This window comes from Mesoplodon mirus, assembly GCF_964341445.2.
Source record: "Mesoplodon mirus genome assembly, chromosome: 3".
NCBI lineage: Eukaryota > Metazoa > Chordata > Mammalia > Artiodactyla > Ziphiidae > Mesoplodon > Mesoplodon mirus.
In genome coordinates, this window is record NC_138978.1 from 198052524 (window position 1) to 198074455 (window position 21932).

The 21932-nt window shown below is 59.9% G+C and overlaps 2 protein-coding genes across 2 annotated transcripts in view; both read right to left on the reverse strand.

Moving 5' to 3' along the window:
- CACNA1S (calcium voltage-gated channel subunit alpha1 S) overlaps positions 1 to 7800 on the reverse strand; it is a gene marked incomplete at both ends in the record, with an annotated part of 60742 nt that extends 52942 nt beyond the window's left edge. Inside the window, 2 exons of the mRNA XM_082614751.1 lie at positions 5970 to 6075; positions 7649 to 7800. Coding sequence (XP_082470877.1) covers positions 5970 to 6075; positions 7649 to 7800 — 258 coding nt within the window. The remainder of the gene's footprint in view (positions 1 to 5969; positions 6076 to 7648) is intronic.
- A 1501-nt stretch (positions 7801 to 9301) lies between these two features.
- On the reverse strand, positions 9302 to 9844 carry ASCL5 (achaete-scute family bHLH transcription factor 5; the record flags this gene model as incomplete). The annotated part of the gene is made up of 1 exon (XM_082612273.1): positions 9302 to 9844. The coding sequence occupies one exon, from the start codon at positions 9842 to 9844 to the stop codon at positions 9302 to 9304; it is 543 nt and encodes a 180-aa protein (XP_082468399.1).
- Between the last annotated feature and the right edge of the window lie 12088 nt (positions 9845 to 21932).

The window sequence follows — 21932 nt, forward strand, 5'->3', positions numbered from 1 at the left end:
CGTCTCTGAAAGATTTGTTCGTCCACCATCTCGGTGCCTACGCGGTGCCTGGGGTGAGGGGTGCGGGTGAGGGTGGGGGGCTCTAAGTCCCCTCGGTGGGAGAGGGAAGGCTCCGAGCGGGGCCTAAAAGCCAGGCTCTCCTGTCATTTGCCAGAAGGTTGTCCGGTGGCCCTGGCTGGGATGCCTGTGCCCTGCAAGTCCAGGGTCTCTGACGGGCCAGGCCAGACCTGGGGTCCGTCCGAGGGGAGGTGGAGTGGGCTGTGGCCTCAGCAGGCACATTCCGGACCCTAAAAAAAGACAGCGCCCTGGATGCCAGAGGCTTAGACAGCAGCAACCGGAGCCCCAGGAATGTGCGGGGGCTGCGGTCTGAGGGCAGGCGGGCTTGGGAGGGAGGGAGGGAGGCCCCGGAGGGGAGACAGGCCCATCCAGTCCCGCCGGCCTCCCTGTGCCCGCAGCGCCAAGGCTAGCTTGACCCGTGTCACCAAAACTCATTTAGAACTCGGAAATCAGGCGCCGTGTCCTTGCTGGAACCTTTGCTAACCGGTCTGGCCAAGGAGTCTTCCGCCGTCTAGGGCGGGTTTCTCAGCCTCAGCACTCCCTGTATTTGGGGTGGACAGCTCTTTGTTGGCAGGCGTGGGGCTGTCCTGTGAGTTGCAGGGGGGGAGGTGTAGCAGCATCCCCGGCCTCTGCCCTCTAGTTGCTAGAGGCGCTCAGGACACAGGCTCCTCCCCATGTCCCAGGCACCGCCAAATGCCCCGCCCTGAAAACCACTGACCTTCGGGGCTGTACCTTTGTTTGAGTCTCAGGATTCTGCCCAGTAGAAACACAAATGGTTTCTGCCTGATAGAAACCGTCATCCCATGGCCACACTTCCATTGCCCTGTGGCTAGCTCAGTGTGCCACCCGGCAGGCAGTCCTAGCCTATCACTTTTTTTCCAATAGCGTAGATTCCTGTTTCTCAAATTCTCCTTGAGCCAATTCTACCCTCCTCCTTGTTCTCTTACACATTGAATTAACCTCTGACATGCGTTCCTTCTATATTTTAATCAGTTTTTACTTTTAGTTTGTGGGCGAAGTGATAGATAGATCATTTCTAGCCTGTCCCAAGAACTGGTAACTCTGGTCACGGCTGTTATTTTTCCACGTGGGTCCCCTCAGGCTGGCACAGGCTGGAATGGAGACCCTCCCAAAGGTTTCCTTTAATTAATTCAGTCAGGGGGTCCCCCAGGAGCAGGGCTTCTTGAGGTCTCAGGGAGCAGGTAGCCCTTCGAGGGGCAGAGCTGGACTTGCAGGGTCCTGGCCTGGGCTGGGGGCCAGCGCCCTGGGTGCTGGTCTCAGCCTTCACCTCCCTGCGCTTTGCTGGCCCCGAGGCAGCTCAGGGTCTATTCCATCCTCCTGCTTCCCTGACACATGGTGCCCCTTTGTGACCGGTGTCCCCAGCCTCCACTCGGCTGGCAGAACCCTGGGACAGCTGTGTTAGCCACTGGTCCTGCAGGCCTAAAGCAGCCTGCTCTCTGGGGCAAGTAGGGGTGGGGCTGGATCTTAACGTCTGTCCTGGCCTGGACTGGCTGCACCTCCACAGTCAGCAGAAAGTGGGGTCTCACGCAGGGAGGGGCCGGGACCTGCTGTCCTGGGACCCGCCCCCCCAGGCCACTCCCCAGGGAAGCAGAGACCACTCTCCTCCTGTGTCCCCTTCTGATGTCCAGGGAGCCACACCCAATGCCCCACTGAGGGTACAGGTCTGCCCACGGAGTCCACTGGGCATGCGCTGTGCCTCAGTTTATTCATCTGTAAAAGTGAGAAATATAATAGTGCTGCCTTGTGAGGCCGTGGAGGGTATTCAGGGGGATAATGCCCTGAGAGCATCAGAGCAGCGCCTGGCATGGAGCAGGTGCCCGACAGCTGAGGATGAAGATGATGATGGTGATGATGACGATGGTGATGATTGGCTGGAGGATGGGGCGGGGGGTGGGGTCAGGAAAGCCGTCCAGATGAGTTGGATGTTGGAAGGAGAAGAGAAGAGTTAAAGAGATTGGGGACAGATGGTGGGAGAGGTGAAGGAGAATTTTTGTCTGAAATAATCCTTGGTCATAGCTGCTAGGGATTATACCCTCTGACTCTGGAACAACCTGGGGTCTCTGTGACCAGGGGCTTTGTGGCCGGGGAGCCCACGCCGAGGCACTGTGACCCCTGCATGATAAAGATTCCTTGTGTCGATAGACAACGTGGCATAAGTTATAAGGGCTTGACTCATCCAGAACCTTCTCTGAACTTTACGGTGTTATCCCCATTTTACAAGTGAGGGAACTGAGGGCACAGAGAAGTTAAGTAACTTGCCCAAGATCACACAGCTGTAGCTCCAGAGCCCATTGTCTGAACCACCATCGGCTTCTCCAGCCAGGCAGCTTTCAGCCTCAGTGAGAGCTGGTGGGGGGGGGAGGAGGAGGAAGAAGCTCCGGGAGGGGCCCCCTGCCTCCCAGGGGAGATTGTTCCCAGGACAGGTGTCGAGCCTTCCCTCCCACGAGCGAGGGTGCCAGCTGCCTCGAGTCTGCACACCAGGCCCCTGTGGGAAGGCTTTCTTGCCCCCTGACCTTTCCCCCTTCACCCCAGCTAGTCTGCAGTCACCCAAAGTGAGGGAGCTTCTTTCGCCCAGTGCTCAGACCTGCAAATCTCTGTGTTGGGTGGACGCAGGCCTCTGCACCTGCAGTGTCTGGGACTGACCTCGCCGTCCCCCTCCCCCAGTCCAGCCTGCTCCTCCCCCAGGAACGCCTGTCTCGGAAAGCGATACCACCATCTGCTCCGTCACCCCCTCTGAAACCCGAGTGTCATCCTCGCCTTCTTCCTCCCCTCCCCCACGCCCTGTCCCCACGCCCATCAGGCACCGAGTCCACAGATCCCCCCTCCTGAATCTCCCACTTCTCCGTCTCCACCGTCACCTGGGCCTCAGTTCCACTGGACACCGCTTTCCCTGCTTCCCCACCATCAACCCGCTCTACCTGATGGCCTGAGAGATGCTCCAGATCCCAGCCCATCTCTCTACCTCGTGCCCCCAGCCCTTTGCCCACGTGGCCCCCTCACCCAGAGCTCTCCTCCTGCGGGGCTGCGACAGCCTCTGCTCCATGCCCCACCCTCATCCGGGACCCGCTCCAGGACTGGCCGGCCCAGCGCAAGACGCAAGTGCACGGCGCTTGTTCACAACCTGTGCCATTAAAGGTACTAACATGCCTTCCTTCCGCGCTCCCTTTGTCAGCCTATCATGGTGGGGTTTATGGCCTATTTAGTGTTTTGTGGAGGGTGCGGACCCTCCCAGGCACCTCCCCTCCGTGACCCAGCGCACACGCCGCCCCCAGCCATGCCCTGGCTCTTCACATGGGCCCAGTGCCTCCACCAGCCTCCCCCATGGAGGCACTGAGCCCCGGGAGGGAGGTGGGCGGGAAGCCGGACCCTGCAGGGCCCTCTCTGAATGGGCCATGGTGCTGTCAGCCCAGGCTGGGAATAGCACCTCCGTGGCTGTCCTGACACACCGAAGGGCACGTGTGCCAACGCTGACGCTCCCAGGACCACGCCCACGCTCTGCCAGGTGGCCTCCCAGGGGACTGAGCTGAGAGTCTGTCCTCAGAGACAGGGGAGGTGTGGGAAGTGACAGAGGCAGGACCACGAGTGCGCCACGGCCCTGTGCCCCGTCCCCAGTGACCCTCACTTACAAAACGTGGACTCAAAGATGAAATTATCAGATGTTTCGCTGCCACAACCCCAGCGCGTCACCCCCCTGAGCCCAGGGCCCTCCCGAGTGCAGGTCACACCCCGTGAAGCCGGACCTGCCCTCCAGGCTCAGGTCAGACGAGCCATCTGCTGGGGCCACCCTGATCCCCGCCCCCACCGTCTCACTCAGGTTCTCCTCCAGGACAACGTCTAAGTGCACCCAGACGTTGCATGTTTCCCATTTCATTTTAACTGCTTGTTTGATTGATTGGATAAATTAATCTCTGTCAAGATGGGAATTATGTCTGTTTGGTTCACAAGTAGGTCCCCTGTACGTGCCAGGGATGTAACAGGCACACGACAAGTATCTGTTAAATAAGTAAGAAAGTTGGTGCAGAGTGGGTCCTTGGGCCTCCCTTCTCTCAACCATGGTTCTGTTGGATGATTGGGGGGGTCCCAGACCTTCCTCAGATTCCTACAAAGCGGCCAATAGGGCGAGGAAGAGAGAAAGCCCCCATCTCCCTCCCTCCTGCTCTAACTGCCCTCCCTTCCCTCTTGCTGGCTTTTGTGGAGATCAGCATATAACGACAAGTAGAAGCAGGGAGGCCTCAGCCAGGAGCTGGCTGTGTGACCTTGAGTATCACCTGCCCTCTCTGGGCTTCACAACAAAGGGTCCCTCACCGATGAGCAACGACCCACCCAGCTCTGACCTTCGACGTGATGGTCGTTACTTTGGGAAGGTTTCCGGTCCGGTTCTGCCAGGGAACTCATCCCCCTGTCTCTACGAGCCCTAGAACTTACGCAAGCCCCCGTCACTCAGCCCACAGGCCAAAGGCGAGCACACAGCGCCGTGTGAACTTTTTAGGGCAGCCGTTTTGTTTCAAGATGGCAGGCGACACACCCCCTAAAGTCTGATTCTACACGTTCAAGGAGGGTGGAGTTTCTTTCCAAAATAGTCAACTTCTTAAGGAGTTGAAATGGAACCGAGGGCCCCTGATATGAACTCCTAAAGGGTGGAGGGGATGCAGGGCCCCCCTGGATTCCAGAGCATAGACAACGGACCGGCCTCATGGGGCCCAGCCTCCGAGGAGCACCTTCCCCGCCTGCCTCACCGCAGGGCCTGCCTGCTTTGGATCCCACTCTCCGAGCTTTTCCACTTATAGCCAAGCACACACTTAGAATCCCAGCTTCTCCCCAGCTCAAGATAGATTCCTATGGAAACCAGCACAAAGCAGAGGCAGAAATAAATGCCATCCTTTCAGGCCCTGGACACACGCTGACAGCTCTCCTTCCACCCACCCCGCAGACTTAGTGCAGGAAAAGCCTGCTGAAAGGGCGGGTCCATCGGCCCGTCCCTTCAGGAGCCTGGTAAATGCCCGAGAACAACATCTCCAGGGGCTTCCCCAGGGGCCCTCGTACTGTCTCCACGTTGGTGGCACAGCTATCCAGGCCAGGTCTGAAAGTCAGAGCCCCGCGTCTGAGACCCTGGGAGAAGACGCGTGCATGGGGGTGACCCCCTGAGCCTCAGTTTCCTTGTCTTGTAATGGGTCTAATAACGTTACTGACTTCATGGGGGCAGTTACCAGAAGTGAAAAAGACAATAATGTAAATTATTTAGCACAGAACCTGGCATCTAATAAGCACTTAATAAACGCCAAGCATTTTATTATGATCTAGCTCTTGGGTAAGTCCATCTTTTACCCCGCCTAAGCCTCAGTTTTCTCATCCGTAAACAGGGTGAGCTGGGGAGGAGCCAGGACAGCCTGATTCTGGAAAGCCCCTTCCAGCCGCGGCCTTTTCTGGCCTGTGGACTTGTTACCGGCGACGGGGTGAGGAGAGTGTGGCTCTAACACATGTGCTCTCTCTCCGTCAGACCATCCCAGAAAGGCAAGCTCCCCAGAAGCACGATCCTTCCGGGTTACAACCAGGGAAGGGAACTCAGCATTCAGCCCCCGTCGTTGGCCTTACAAAACCTCAGTTTCCACATCTGTCAAATGGAACTAGTTTAGGGGCCATGGTGAGGAGGACGTGGCTTACTCTCATAAGGACCTCAGCACAGTGCCCCTGGCACACTGGGTACTTGCCCAGTGCTGATATGATGGAATCCAGCCCGGCCAGGTTTCCCTGCAAAGCTCTGAGCCACTCAGCCAGTCCTGAAGGTGGTGGGGACGTGGGGTCTGTATCCTTGGGGGCTGTAGCTCCAGCATCATCTACCAGCCCGCAGCCTGGGCAGCAGGCCGGCAGGAGGAAGGGAAGACCCATCTTACCAGGCCGAGGTTCAGAGAGTTGCTGTCGTCCTCCGGCATGGGCAGGTACACGGCCAGGGCCACACAGTTGGCGAAGATGGTGAGTAAGATGATGGTCTCGAATGGTCTGGTGCAGGGTTAAGGAGAGCCCTCGAGTGAGGCGTGGGATTCGTGGGATTAAGGGGAAGAGCGCGTTGGGGGTCTGTTTGGACTGACTACAAGGCCAGGCTGATGGCTCCACGTTGCCCTCCTGCAGGGCACAGACGGGGCCAGGCTCCTGTGGGGCACCCGCCTCCCTCTCCTCCAACAGAGAGCATCCGCTGAGACGCTTTGGGACCACGAGGCTCTGGCTCCTGGCTGGGGGCTACTCAGCCTCAAGGCCCGGGGAGTCTTAAGCCCCCGTCTCAGTACCGACCCCCTCAACCCCCCGCTCCACTGACCACCGCTCTCCCTGCTCCACGCAGCCACGGCCAGACACGCCGCGGCGTCCTCGCAGAATCAGCAAGGGAGGCTGGGGCTGCTGCGGCCTGGGCTAAGCACCCGCGGGAAGCGGGCCGGGAGGGGTGAAACCTGGACTCTGCAGCCTGAGGAGGGGACGGTAACGGACGGTAACCGAGGGCACCCGTGGCCCCAGGGCCGTGCGCCCACCCACACAGGCCCTGCCAGCCGTTTTCCGGAGGGCACCCCCACCAGGCTCCCTGGATTTGTTGGTGAGCAGCACAGCCTCCGGGGAGGCTGACCATTAGAGGGCGGGTGTGGACAGCACTGAGGGGGAGAATGGGCGAGGGCCCAGCTCTTCGTGCGTGGTTGGGGGACGCCCTGTACAGATGGCTAGAGGGAGACCCCATGCCCTTCCCAGCCACCTTCCTCTGCGGTTGGAAGAGAGGCGGCCTCGGGGCAGAGGACTGGAGAGGGGACAGGATGCAGGCGAGAGAGACGGGTGGGGAAGTCCTCCCCCGCCCCCCAGACAGAGAAGGGCACGAGGCTCCTGGGTGCTGCGTAAGGCAGGGCTGGCTCCTACCCAGACCTTCCAGCTCCGCCTGGGTTTTCCTTGTCCCTGCGGCTCCCTCACTCTCCTTGCTTTAGGGAACAGCTGGTGGGAGCCTGGGCTTCCAAAACCCTTCCGAAGTATTTCAAATATCCCCGAGCAACTCACTCAGCACGCACTTGACAGTGGCCGCCCCCCTCTGCAGCTCCTTCCTCTCTTCCCCAAATAAGCTGGAAATTTTCATTATTCTTCCTCGCAGAGCTAATGCCAACATAGAAGGGGGCTCACGTCCCTGTGCCCACGTGGTGCCTCCCACCCAGGCCTGCTGTCGCAGCAGAGCTCGGCGCAGGCCCATCTCTCCTCCCCGCCCGGCCCGCTGTCGCCTCCCCCGACCCCAGCCCTGTCCCATATCCCAGGGAGGCTGAGAGGAGCCCTCGACGCTGGGGACTGGGGATTTGGGCACCTTCCAGCACCTTCCAGAGACACTACAGAGGCACCCAGGCTGCCTTCAGGACCTGGGCCTCAGCCCCGGGCCCTGGAAGCCCTGCCGGTTCCCCCTGCTCCTCGGTTGAGGGCTTCCTTCGCAAAGGCTCCCAGCTCCATCCCCAGGCCCCGGTCTCCGGCCCCCAAAGCCTGTGATCTGTGAGCCCCAGTCCTCGCCTCCCATGACACACACACACTCTCCGTGCAGCCCCTTGGCCCTGAAGGATACCTCCATTCCACGATGCTGATGCAGGCCTTCCTCACGGGGTTCTGGAGAGTCAAGCAGAACAAGGCCCGGGGCGGCCTGGGCAGGACCTCGGGAACGGGCTTCTTGGGCTGTTTCTTCCTCAGGCCCTCATCCTGGGGCGAGGACGGCTCCATGGCTCCCGGAGCCTCAGCCTCTCCTGCTCTCCACCCGCTGCCCTCTCTTCCCCGAGTCCCCAGTGCCCCTGCCTTGGGGACTGGGCGGCTGAGCCCCTGGGCGAGCCTGCCCTGCTGAGCCAGCCGGGGCGGGCCGGGGATTGCTCTCCCTGCTCCCAGGGAGTAAAATTAGCCTCCACGGGCTCTCTGCTGCCCAGCCGAGCTCCCGTGGCCAGGCAGCTGTCGTTCCTGCCCAGCCCAGCCAGTGACAGCCCAGTATGTCCCCAAGGAGGCTGGGGGTGGGGCTGGGGGCTCACACATGGGTCTGGGCTGGGGCAGGAGACAGGATGGAAGGTTCAAGGCTGGGGTGAAGGAGAGCTCACGAAGTGCTGTGGAGCCTCAGGCTTCAGACTAGCCCCTTGGTGTCAACATTCAACCCATCCCTCCCTGCAGGCCCAGGACACTGTCCAGAAAGGGTGCTGGGTGGTCCAGCTCAGTAGGAGTCCACAGCCCTCCCTCACATCTCTACCTGCAGCCGTCAGGCCAAGATCCTCCACCCTCACCCCATGCCTGCGCCCCGTGGGGGGGGCTCCTGGGTGTGCCCACCTTTCCCCCACCCACCACCACAGCCTGCCCCTAGCTGTGCAAGGGGCGGTGTCTATCTCTGGGACTCTGTGCCCTCCCCACACTGGCCCTGGCACGTACTAAGCTCTCTGTAAATGTTAGCTGAATGCATGAACTAACTGAACACCCCACACACCCTGGAGGCAAGTGCTTGCGTGGGAAGGAGACAGGGGCGCCAGGGAAGGGAAGGCGGACAACGACCCGGGAATCACAAAACCCAACGTCTTTATTTAGCCTCGTCGTGCAAACACAGCGCCGGTACACCCAAGCGGTCCCCACGCCCACAGAGTACAGTCTGAGGGGGGAACACGCAGTCCTCACCCACCCCGGGGGCAGTGGGGGGGGGGAGGAAAGGGCCACACCGGGGCGTGGGGTGGGTAAGGCTCTCCATTAAGGAAGCCAGAGGGCGCCACCAACGCACACACTCCGCTGCCTCCTGGGCTGAGTGCACGCTGAATCTGGCCTGCGCCTCTCCCTCTGGGCTCCTCTGCGGGGGGGTGGGGGTGGGGTGGGGTGACAAGCAAGTCCCCGAAGCGGACGCTGGCGTCTGAGGCCATCTCGTGGAGAGCAGGGGCGTGGCGTGCGGACCAGAGCAGACTCGCCTCCTGGGCTGCGCCCGTGGCCACGGAGGACGGTGCAGGACCACCACGACCGGGGTACCTCCGACCTTCCCCGGCGCGGGGCTGAGGCCCAGCCGGAGCCCGACCCCGGGGTGGCCGGCATGGACAGGGCGCGCGACCTCGCCGCGCCCCGACAGCCGCTCTGGCCTCTCTCGTGCCCCTCGTCCCCCCACCCCGCCCCCGTCCCCCCGCTGGAAGGGACGGAGCCGGGGTGGCGCTGGCGAAGGGAGGGTGCCGCGGACGCCTGAGCGCCCCGAGCCCGGGCGGCCCCAGCCCGGTCAGTGACTGCAGTCCTCCGACTCGAAGAAGGGCGAGGAAGAGCAGCACGACGGCTCGGACGAGTCGGGCGCCAGGGTGGGGGCGGCCCGGGGCTCGCGGGGCCCGGGGCCGTCGGGCGCGGCGCGTAGCAGTTCCTGCAGGTGCTTGATATAGCGGATGGCGGCGCGCAGGGTCTCCACCTTGCTGAGCCGCTTCTCGGCCAGGGCGCCAGGCAGGTGGCCGCGGAGACGCGCGTAGCCCTCGTTGACGCAGCGGACGCGCTGGCGCTCGCGCTCGTTGCGCTTCTGGATGAAGGCGGGCTCGAAGGGGTAGTCGCAGGCGCCCAGGGCGCCCGGCAAGGGCGCCCGGGAGAACGCGGCCGCGTAGGCGTCGCAGTAGGGCGGCCGGGCGGCGCCCGGGTTCAGCAGGAAGGGCACGGCGCCCAGAGGCTCGGCGCGGGCCGGGGTCGCCGGCCGGGGAGGGGGCCCGATGCCCAGCGGCAGGCAGCCAGGGGGCGCCGCGGGCCGGCGGGCCGCCAGCGTCCGGCAGAAGTCGTCGTTCATGGTCACCTCGACTCGGGGTCTGCGCGCCCTGCCCGCGGAGCGAGTCACATCGCCAGCCGCGGCTCCGGGCGGCCGGACTGGTCAGGGCTTCTTTTCGCTCTGGGAGCAGGCTCCGAGGTCCCCCTAAGGCGAGGCATCGCGGCGGACCGTGAGGCCTCTGCAGAGGCTCCGCGGCCACGTCTCAGAGCAGCCGGCGGGGATGCGGGGTGGGCGCGGGCCTTCCCAGGGCGCAGCCCTGCGGCTCCAGCGGGCCCCGCGCCAGGGTCTTGGTCCTCGCGGCCCTCGGGGTCCCCGGGCTGTGCGCCGCGCAGGAGAGGGTCCCGGGTGCCGTCTCTAAAGAAGAGGGTGAACATATCAATTAGGAAAGGCCTTGTTGCATCGTGAGCTCCTTTGTGTCACCCCGCCCTCCAACGCGATGGTTAGTGTCACGAGGGGAGGCAGTGGGCTGCAGAAGACATATGCGCAGAGCAGGGTTCCAATCCTGGTTCACCCCTGAATGCTTGGGTGCCCTCTCTGAGCCAGTTTCCAGTCTGGAGATAATTAAAACATCCCTCCCAGGCGATGAATACTGAGTGAGGATCAAATGAGAAAAATATACCCAAGGACGCCTCCTCCAGGGCCTGCCTTCTAAAAGGTGCCCAGCGATGTCATTTCCTTTGAGGAACAAGTCTGGTCCCTCGCACCTGCCAGGGCCTCACATCTGGAGGCTCCGAGCCTGCTTACTGAGCCGGCAGTAGAAACCCCAGCGGCAGCCATAAGGCAAGTAAGGGTCGGACTCTTTATTGAAGGCAATGCATCTTTTTTTTTTTGCGGTACGCGGGCCTCTCACTGTTGTGGCCTCTCCCATTGCGGAGCACAGGCTCCGGACGCGCAGGCTCAGAGGCCATGGCTCACGGGCCCAGCCGCTCTGCGGCACGTGGGATCCTCCCGGACCGGGGCACGAACCCGTGTCCCCTGCATCGGCAGGCGGACTCGCAACCACTGCGCCACCAGGAAGCCCAGGCATGTTCAGGAACCCACATGTGGCCTGGACTTTCAAAGCCCTCCCGTGTGGAGTGGCACCACCAAAGCTCTCTGTGCCCCAGTCCTCGGGGCGTGGGGGGGGCTGAGATGTGCCTGTGATTTCAGCTCCGTGTGGGCAGAGCCTGGCAGGCTAGAGAGTCTGCACAAATGCTTGTTGGATAACGGAGAGGGAGGATGAGACCGGAAGCTGGGCTGGGAGGGGGCGGGACTAAGTCACAACAGCCCCTTTCGCAGACTCCAGGATGCTCTTATTTTAGACATAACTGGCCTGGTTTGCACTTCAGTACCACCAACCCCTCTCACCTGCGGTTCTCAGATTCCACTTCTTGTCATTTCCTCTAGGCATTCTCTCTGACCCGCCCCCTCCCCGTGTGTCCAGTGTCCTGTCGATGCCATCTTGCACTTGTCACACTGCCCTCCGCGGGAGATCTCAGGGTTCCCTGAATGAGCAAGTGAGTGGGTGCCGCAGCCCCGTGGACAGTGATGGGGCAGCGGGGCCTCAGATGCCGGGCCGAGCCTTCTACCTGACGGCAGGGCCGGCTCTGTCCCTGACACACTCAGGTTCCCGGGAGTCCCCTGCACCTTCTCGCCTTTGTCCTTTATCCGGGCCCCAGTCTGTTCCCAGCTAGCTCTGCCCTCCATGCTGAACGGAAACGGGGAAGAATCAACAGCGTTCAAAGCACTGCCCTCGACAGCCTGTGTGCGGCTGCAGGACAAAGTCACGTCCCCCTCCCCCGCTCCACAGCCTCCGAGGGCTCCCCTTGGAAGGGAAGTGTCCTTCAAGGGATGGTTCTAGAAAATCTCTTCCAAACACCCCTCGGCTCCGGACGCTCTGCTCATTCCTGACCTCACCCTTGGCTGACACGGACCAGGCGGGTCATGGGGGCCTCTCTGCTGCCCCCAGTCCTGCCCCAGGCTGATTGCCTGAGTTCTCCAGCCCCCAACACAGACTTTCCAGGCTGTGCATTCTGAGTCTCCAACCAGATAGTAAACCACCAGAAGGCAAGGCTTTCTCCCATTCGTAAGTGGTGCCCCTCAGTCCCTTGCCCAGTGCTGGGCATGTAACGAGTGCTCAAAATTATTTGCTATCAGTGCTTTGGTTTTATAAAAAGATGGGATCCAGACTCTCCTCTCCTGCATGATCCCTGTCTATTCATATTTGACTTAATTATTTAAATATAATTTGATTGAGGTCAGAAGCTCATTTACACCTAATGACCATTTTACTAAATACAACTTAATATCTATTTGTGTCGATTCAATATTCAATGCCTGTTCATTTTCCTCACATGCTATTTACATTTTTTATGACTATTCAGAAAAGTCACTCAAGTAAGAAACCTCACAGCTTGACCATGTGTTTCTTGAACTAGTTCTCTTTTTACTGTTAGAAAAGGGCCGATAACCTGGCAGCGAGCTCAGGTGAGGGCACAGATGCAGGTGAAGTGTGATCAGCATTTTCCTCCGCGGAATGCTCTACCCTGGCGAGGAGAGGAAGGACACCGGGTAGTAGGTTATCCTCAAGCGGCCTGAGACCACGGACTTACCGACAGCATCCGTGCATGGGACTGCCCTAGGCTCTGGGACGGAGCGGAGAACAAAACCCGTGGTGAAATAACAATAATAGTAATAATAAAATAATAATGATAAGAGTGATCGCTTATTACTCTTGATGTGCAAGACATCGTGCCAAGTGCTTTACGTGAAACATCGCACTTAATTCGTACACAATTCCTGTGAGGTAGGTGCTAATCTCATCCTGTTGTACAGGTGAGAAAACGGAGGCTTGTAAAGGTTAAGTTACTTGCCCAAGGTTCCACAGCTAGTGATCTCATGAACTAGTAAATGCTAGTCACCCCTCCCCTTCTCCCCCTCCCCCCGATTCTCTCACTATTTCTCCTAGAGCTTCACGTTTGAACCAGAAGTTCAGAGGGGCTTGTGCTGACCTAACACGAGTACCTTACTAAACTATGACTCCTGTTGAAGGGGATGTTCCACCGCAGATTCTGATGATCACGCTGTTTGAGCTCCTGCCCTGGTAAGAGTGGCACCACAGGTCACCTGGGTGGTCCTTGGGAAGGTAATGGCCCCTTGCAGATGCTGTTAGGAGGATGGCCACGGACTTCTGTCGCTGGGAGGGGAGGACCGAGTTTAACCAGAGTCAAGTACCGGGAGCCGTACCCCTGGGAACGTGGTGAGGAACCCCCTCGCCTGAGCTTAAAAACACGAATACTGGGATCCTCCTTAACCTGCAGTACCTGGACAGGATCTGACAGCAACCGAGAACCAGCCCATGGGCTCAGCTCCCAGACTGGGCCGAACCAGTTGTCGACAGCGGCACCGTGTGGCCGTGAGGAGAAATAGCAGGTTGCTGAAATTCCAGGTCCATCCTGGCGACTGAATCCCCAGGTCTTTTGGAAAATTCGGGGTACTGGAGGACTCCCAAGAAGAGCCATGGGGTCTCCCGTTAACATCGACTACTTTCCTCCCTGAGTGGGTGGATCAGTTCACATCACTTAAACGTTCATTATATACAGATACATAAAAGATGCATCATTAAACATATTTCGTTTTCTGCAATTTGTTATTTGTATCAGTATGAAGCAACTTACTAGCTAAAAGCCTGCTTCTGAAATAGTGCGTGGGGGGCCGGCCCCGCCCACGTGAGCACGGAGGAGACTACTGTGCTGGAGGGAGGGCCTGAAGCAATACTCTCCACCTTTCTAGGGCCCTAGTTTTTCCCGGGCGGGGCTCTTGCCCTGCGCACCTCTTTCCCGGGCCTGGGGGCGGATGTGCTCGGTGGGAGGAACCTGACCGTCCACCAAGCTCACTGACCGATGGAGCTGTCCAGGCTGCCCTTTTATGATCAAGACGTGTTCACAGTCATGCCCGGCACAGTCATATATTGTACAAGGAACGTGGTGACACCCAGTCCAACTTGCAGCAGAGACAGTCAGGAGGCCACAAGTGGGGTCTCCTGGGCCTCCTTCCCCAGTCTTTGCTGCTCCTAATTCTGCATCAGGGGGCATTTGCCCCCCAACAACTATTAGCTACTTGTGGTCACATCCTGCCAGAGGCTCTCCCTACCACCCCCCATGGCACATCATATAAACTTCTTGTTGATGGCTTCATGAGCATGGCCTGCCCACCCCAGGCCGTCCCTCTCCTAGGAGTCCAGCGTCACCCATCTCCCCCTTTCCCCAGCCCTACACTCTTCGTGGCCAGCAGGCAGACAGAGAACACTCTCCCCGGAGCCCTTCCTGACCCCATCTCCCGGCCCAAGTTGTAAACTCTAAGTGCAAGAATTCCTGTCTCATGCTCCATCTTTGAAACACACAGTCCCTGTTGCATAAATGTTCGTTGATTGACACTGGGTATCCCTGGGGAGGGCTGAACCACCTTGATGGAGCAAAGGGGGCTGTGACCTCTGAGTGGGCTGGACCATCTACAGAGCAGGTAACATAATTCTCCCTTTCCAGGTTTTCTCACTGTCTTCACCGGGACCGGAGCCAGAGGTGGGGGACTGAGACCAGAAATTGGCTGAATATGTCACTTCAAACTCAGAACAGGGCTCGGGAAGTGGCTTTGGGAGAGGTGAGTTCACTGCCCTCGGCCTCTCCTTCCACTCAGGGGTTCCTACAGCGGACTGTGTGTGGTGGAGCTTATCGGCACCTTCATGAAGACATCGTCCAGAGCCTCTCCTACCCCTGCCATCCCAGACTGGGAGAACTTGTAAGGAAACCAAGGACGCGGAATGACAGCACGCCTGGGCTTCACCCATCCCCTTTCTCCAGGCAAGGTAGCCGCTGAAACCTTTCCCCAAAGGGCTCCACGGCCAAATACGTTGAGAAATGCAGCCCCTTTATTCAATCCCTGGAGATCCCCAGGGTGTATCCCAGAGAAAGCCCTGCAGTAAAGAAAGCTGCTTGCATTTAACCCAGAAATCCCCAAGTGGACCTCAGAACGGTTTGTTGTTTTCTTTTTCTCAAGCCTCCTAACATCAAGTAGAATACATTTCAGGGAATTCTACCTTAAAATCTCCAGGATAAGCAAATGTTTTTTTTGTTTTTAAAATAAGAAATGTCACCATCTCCCTTAGGAGTCTATCTTATAGCCTGTAATTACTTCTAGGAGGATAACCTCACCACTTCCTCCTTATATATTCAACACACCCAACCAAACGATCATTTCAGAGTCTCCTCCATACCACGCTGGACCTGACCAAGGAGAAGTGCAGCCAGGCCCGGCGACCGTGACCCCACAGAGTGCCCTTGAGGGCTGGAAACCAACGCCTCCTCTGCTGGGCAGCTGCAGGGCTTGGCTGGCTGCTCTCGGCCTCTGTGCCCCTCTGGTCCCGTGATGAACGAGGCAGTGCTATTCACGCACGGACCTCAGCCCAGAGCCCGCCTAGCCCCCCTCAGGCCCTCCACGCTGTGTTTCCTGCCACGGGGTTTGCCCCGGGCCACTGCCTGCAGCCACTTCCCGAGAGGAGCCGTGCAGAGCTCTGAGGCAGTGATGGAACCAGGTGCTCACACACGGGGACGCTCAGCTGGGACTCTGGAAGGAGGGGAAAGGCGTGGCGAAGGAAGGCTGCCATGGATTAGGTGGCTTTCGATGCCTGGCCTTGCTGGGTGCCCTGCTCTCCTGTCTCCTGTAACCCTCAGCCTGTTTACAGAAGAGGAACTGGAGGCTCAGAGAGGCTGGGACAGCTGCTCAGGGTCACACAGCTGGGGTGCAGCTCACCAGGGTCTGTTCAAGGTGATACACGAGGACCTTCTTAGCCAGGTAGGTGTGCCCAACTTTTTGGCAGGAGTCCTGAGCTTTATAGGATTTCTTGGGGGCCAGAGTCGGGGGAGGGGCTCGTCCTCTTCCTAATTCCCTTGAATGTACCCGGCATTTACGACGCTGGGGAGTCACAGGCAGGTGTTTGGGGAGGTGGCTGCCCCCAGTCCCCAGGAAGAATATCAGGCTCCCCGGAGCACCTCACGGGCCCAGGAGCCCCGCGTGAGAGGCAGCCCCACAAGCAGAAAGCACGTTTTAGGCCAGACTCTCCTAGACTGAATCCCGCCTCTGCTTTCACTGGCAGAGGCGCTGATTCTACCGACCTCAGTTTCCTCACCTGCAGAATGGGGGCAGTGACACTTCAGAGGTTATTGTAAAGATAAGAGGAAGCTACGTGGGTCACCTGGCTCCTAAGAGGAACGGAATCCCTGGCAGCTGGTATTGCCAGCACGGCTAGGGCGGCCCTGGAAAGAGCCCCTGAAGCTCTAAGATCCTGGGATGTGGCTCTGACAGGCCTGAGTCAGCAGATGCCACCCCCGACACTGCGACTGGACACAGCACCAACGCCCGCGTCCAGCGGCTCCCCAGAGCCACGTCTGTCCTAGTAGACGTCCAGAGGGAAAATTCTGTACACGAGGGCCTGACCCTTTTCTCCAGTCTTTGAAGGGCTAGGGTAACACAGTTCTCTAAATAAGATGAATGCATTCAGTGTGCGTCCTACCGCCTGCCTACGGATTCACCCGCCAAACCTCTCCTGAGCTCCTTCCAGAACCCCATGGAGGGCGGGGTTCAGCAGAGGACCACCCAGACTGCTGTGCCCAGTTGGGTGGACAAGGCAGGACTGCACCTCACACCTCCGCTCTGAGTGCACTCACTACAGCCCTGGGAGGTCATCGTCTCCATGTTCCAGACGAGGAGATGGGGGCACAGAGAGGTTAAGTAACCTGCCCAAGGTCACACAGCTGGTACAGGGCAGAGCTGGGATTCATACCCAGGCACTGGGGCTCCTGAGTAAGTGAGAGGTAAGAACCAAAGGAGATGAGGAGAAAGTGAAGACACCAGCATGATATTCTCCGTGCCAGGCACTCTTCTCAGTGACGCCTGTGCATGCACACGCTCACACATGCATGCACAGTCATTGAGTCCTCACTACAAGGTAGGGACTAACATCACCCTTGTTTTACAGATAGGAAAGCTGAGGCACAGAGAGGTAAAGGAACTTTCCCAGGGTCACACAGCTGATGAGCTTTGAACTTGGCATTCGAGGCAAATTGGCGTACACCTTGGGACTGGCCAGGCATCCTCGTCCTGTCCAGGAACGAGTCTTTCTTTTTTTCTTTTTTTTTTTTTTTTGCTGTACGCAGGCCTCTCACTGTTGTGGCCTCTCCCGTTGCGGAGCACAGGCTCCGGACGCGCAGGCTCTGCGGCCATGGCTCACGGGCCCAGCCGCTCTGCGGCATGTGGGATCTTCCTGGACCAGGGCACGAACCCATGTCCCCTGCATCGGCAGGTGTACTCTCAACCACTGCGCCACCAGGGAAGCCCAGGAACGAGTCTTTCTTAACAGCCCGAGAGAATGAGTAAACCTGAGACTCGGGAGAAAGTCTGCTCCAGACGGCGTTCCCACAGCCTCAGCCCCACCCTTGCCCCCTGCTGTCAGCTACACCTCAAGGGGGAGGAAGGGGTTACAGCTTAGGTGCCAGGACATCTGAACTCTTGGCCCAAAGCCACCAATAAGTGCTAATGTGACTCGGTGGACAAGCCTTACCAAGGAAAACGGCCTCTCACCGTTGGTGAGAGGGTGTGTGTAGGAAGAGCTCAGAGGGGTCCAAAGCCTCGTGGGAGTGGTGCTGGGGGTGCAGGATGGGGGCTGGGGAAGGGAAGACAAAGGCGGGACCCTGACCAAAATGTCCACGGGAGCCCAGCATCCAGCCCGCCTCCTGCTCAGAAGGATGTACACTGCTGTCGAGTGCACTTCCGGTGAGGCCCTTCCGGTCACTGCCTGCACACACATGCCCTCCAGGGAGGTTCTGAGCCCTTGGGATTAGTCAGTGCTAACTTCAAGGGGAAAAAAGAGGAAGGGAACTCATCTCATGGGCGCTGTGAAGGCACCAGCAGCCTAGACCAGGTGATTCCGCGGAGGACAGCGGCTCTGACCGGGAAATGGGGCTGTGCCTGAGCCTCCCTTGGTGATGACCGGTCCCCTGGGGCGGGGTTCACGGGCAGAGGGGGCAGCGTAGAAGCCTCCGCCCCCTGCCCCGACCCCGCTGGGTCATCAGCGTGGCCATCTCCCCACCACCCCCAGGCCTGCTGCCGGCTGTAGCACCGACATCAGACAGAGAACCGTGCTTGGGACCCAGGTGACCGCTGACTCAGGGATGGAGGAAAGGGGCTCCCTTCGCCACAAAAGGGAGCCTCCCTTCTAGGTGACTCGCCGGGGTGGGGGGAAGAAACCCCTGGGGCCACAGAATAAATGTTTGAGGTTTCCCGAGGCCCCTCCTGACTGTTGATTTGGGGCGTTTGTAGGTGGGAAGTGACCCTGGCTCCGGGGCTCCCGGAACGCAGTGACACCTCGGTCTGCAGGAGTGGGGACGCTAACTCTCACTGCTCACACACAGGTCTCATTGGGTCGTCAGCGCGTCCTACAAGGAAGGGGTCTTCAGCCCCGTGTCACAGGGAGGAAGTGGCTGGCAGGGCTGGGGCAGGCGCCAGGTGGGCCCCCAGGTCCCTCTCCTGTGCGTGCGGGATGCCCAGGACACTCCCGGCTGTCTCATTCGTGCAGTTACCACGTTTTAGAGAGAATCGGAGCTCTCTGCATCTTGTCGAAAAGGTGGCTTACAACAGGGGCTCTGGGGCCACTTCCCAGCCAGGACCGCGAACAGGCCCATCCCTCCCCAGTGGGGCGGGGGACGAGCAGCACTGTCCTGGGGGAGACCCCACCGGAAAGCATCCTCACCGCCACCTGCCTGGCCCCCGGCTGCAGCCCTGACCGCACACCCGCTCTGGACGTGCACATCACCACGCTCACCTTCCGAAGCATGGCTCTGACCGCGTGGCTCCCGGGGACGATCCATCGCTGCCTGGACCTGCACGCCCTCACTGGGCGCTGAGGGGCCTCAGCTCTCCGCCGCCTCCTGCCCTCTCTCCGCGCCCCCAGCCCAGGCCTCAGCACCACCCACCTTTCCTCTCGCGTCTCCCCTCCCTGCCTGGGGCTGCTCCCCTCCTGGGGCGCCAGCCCTGCTTCCACTGCCCATCCACGTGCTACGTCTCCTTCCAGAACAGTCTGGGTCTCTTCTTGTCCACAGTGCCCCCTGCCCTCTCCTGTTCTTTTCTTTCTCTTTCTCACCCGGAATGCTCAGGCCTGTGCGTTTGGGGACGCTCTCCCGGGGGCCCCCGGCCTGCTGTTCCCCCCCCAACCTGTGTGCCTCGTGCTCCCTCAGAAGAGGGGCAGGCCCGTGCCTCCCACATCCCAGCCTGTGGCAGGGTGGGCCCTGCTCCCGGCACCCAGGGTGTGCCCACGCGTGTGGTCACCAGCGAGCATCCCAAGCTGATCGGAGAGTGTCACCGTGAAGCAGGTGCTCTCACGGGCCACATCTGGTGTCTAATGTCTGCGTAGAGCAGCTCTGCAGAGGTTCCGGGCCTGAAAATGTGTAACTTTTCTATCCAGACGCTTCCTTTGGGAGTGGGGTAAAAAGCACAGGCCCTAAATGGAGGAAACATGGGGTCTTAAGAGGAACAGACCTCGGGTGACTTGACAAGGAGGCAGGGGACCCTTCACTGGGCGCCTGCCAGGTGCTCGCAGCTATTTAATCCCCTCGGGATGACTTTTCCTCCCCCATTTTGCAGATGGGGAAACCAAGGCTTGGGGAGTTTAAGTGAGCTCATGTTTCCATAAATGGCAGGACTGAAAAAACAACAAAAATGTTTCTCCAGCCCCTGCTCTGTGCTGGGCACTAGCGTGACCTCTTGGGTCATGTGACCCTCACAGTGGTGTGACGAGGCAGGTACCATGTAACAGGTGATGGGAGAGACCAGACAAGCCGGCGGCCTGTGGTCACACAGCGGCTAAGGGACGGGGCTGGGATTTGACCCTGGCAGCCTGCTCCAGAGGCAGTGCCCCCAACCACTGCCCTGCACACCCAGGCCCGCTCCCGCATCAGACACGGGACAGGCTCTCCCCTGCCCTCACCCCTCACATTCAGTTCCTCTCTGGGACGCCTCCCCAAGCTGGTCCCCAACTGGAAAATCCACACTTTAGTCTCTGGATACTGGCAGGCGGCAGGCATCCAGCCCAACCCAGAAAGACGCCCCGCTGGTGGTGATGCCCTGGGCAGCTCGGCTAACCTCCCCTGCTCCCCACAGAGGTGGGTGCTGGCCCCCAGCCGCAGGTGGCCGGCTGCTTTCTTTCCCAGGGCAGGTGACTGAGCCCTGCCTAGCTGTGCTCCAGGCCGGCGGAGGCATCACGATGCCCGTTACCTCTGGGGCCGCTCCTTGCGTGGCGTGGCTCCACTCCGGGCCGGTGACCGGGGCCTCCTGGAGGACCAGCCAAGGTCCCGCCGTCACCCGCGGCGTCCTCGGCTGCCTCTGGCCGGCTTCCCACCCCGGCACAGGAACCAGGTACACTTTACCTGATTAAGCTTCAAACAGTGACACACCCAGAAGGGGAGGGCACCTGTGATCTGGGATCAGCTCCGAGGAGGAGAGAGGGCCACCCTAGCCTCTGCTGATTGGCTCCTGAGTCCCCCAGCAAGACGCACGAAGCTCCGGCCGGAGCCCAGGGCCGGTGGAGATGCTGTCCTCCAGGGCTGCCCGGCCCAGGGCCAAGGGAGGGCTGGCACACCCGGCCCGGCGACGGGAAGCGCGAGAGCCTCTAAGTCAGGTGTCCGTGCAGCAGGAGGGCTTGCATCGGCGCTCAGGCAGTGCACGGGGTCCGCAGTGAGGAAATCCTAACGGTTGGGGGAAGACTGCCCCGTCTCCAGACTGGCTTTGATGATACCATTTTGGGTGTTGGGTGATCACTGGGCACCCCTGGGGCTGAACCGAGAGCTAGGATGCCAGCCTCTGCAGGGACGTGGCTCCAGGACTATTGGGCAGCTGAGCCAGAGGGGCCCTTGGAGGTCACCCAGGCCGCCCTCCTCGGTGGTCAGCAGACGAAGCTGGCACCCAGCGCGGGCAGGGTTGGCCCAGGACACACAGCCGGCTAGTGTGGCCTGTGGAGCGACAGCCCAGCTCTGTCTGGCAAAGCCTGCTGACCTGCGGGAGTCAGCAGGAAGGGGGCACCTGTGTTCTGGCCCCTGCCTGGTCACACTGTCACATGTTGAGTTCCGTGCTGCTTCCTGGTGGGCAGAAGGAGAGTGGGGAGTGGGCTGAGGGGCCCACAGCACCCCTTGAGCAGCAGTGGGGAGACACCCCTGCCACGTAGACACAAACCACACCCAGCAGGCAGTTACACACTCACCCCGTGAGATGAGTTACTATTCCCGCTTTTCAGCTGAGGAAACAAAGACAGATTAACTTGCCCAAGGCCACACAGCTGGAAGGGTCAGCGCTGGGCCTGGACTCAGGCAGTCTGGCCAGTGTGTCCATGCTTGGCTGCTACGCGATGAATCCCTTCTGGTAAAGTCCAGGGTTTCCAGCCCGGGGTCTGTTTGGAGCCTGGTCTGAGCCCCCCTGCACCATCGGGCCGGCAGAGCCTTGTCAAGACCCCCTCTGAGTACTCTGTCACCCTATTAGGCCAACGGGGGCCCTGGCATCCTAAGTTGTCCACAGGGGTCCGAGCTGATGGTGGCCCAGGAACCAGCTGGCCTCACCAAACCAGCATCACTGGCACGTGGCTCCTTCCAAAACCTCTTCCCAAGTTCTGCCGTTTCTGCCATGTCTGAGTACTGTTTGTACTCAGTGTCTTCCTGATACTTTCCCTCACATGTACCCACTTCCCTCCTTTTACCCTTTTACCCTTCACATTAACATTCACAGAATCATGCAGTTCACGTGCTCGTTACATTTTGATCTAATGCACAGTAAGATGATCACGTAACTACTAGAAGAAAAAGCGCTCTTCCGGGCACCACCTGAAGTTGCCTTGCACATGTGGGCCGCCCTTGGGGAGCCACGGGCTGGTTTCAGGTCCTCACTCTCCATCTGGAGAAGCTGAGTCTCGGCCAGATCGTCTGCACCCGGTCACATGGCGAGGGACAGCAGGGCCGGGGCAGGGCCAGGCCCCGGATGCCCGGTGGAACCTTACCCTCCGTGTCCGCCCTGATGCAGGAGGCCGAAGAGGCCA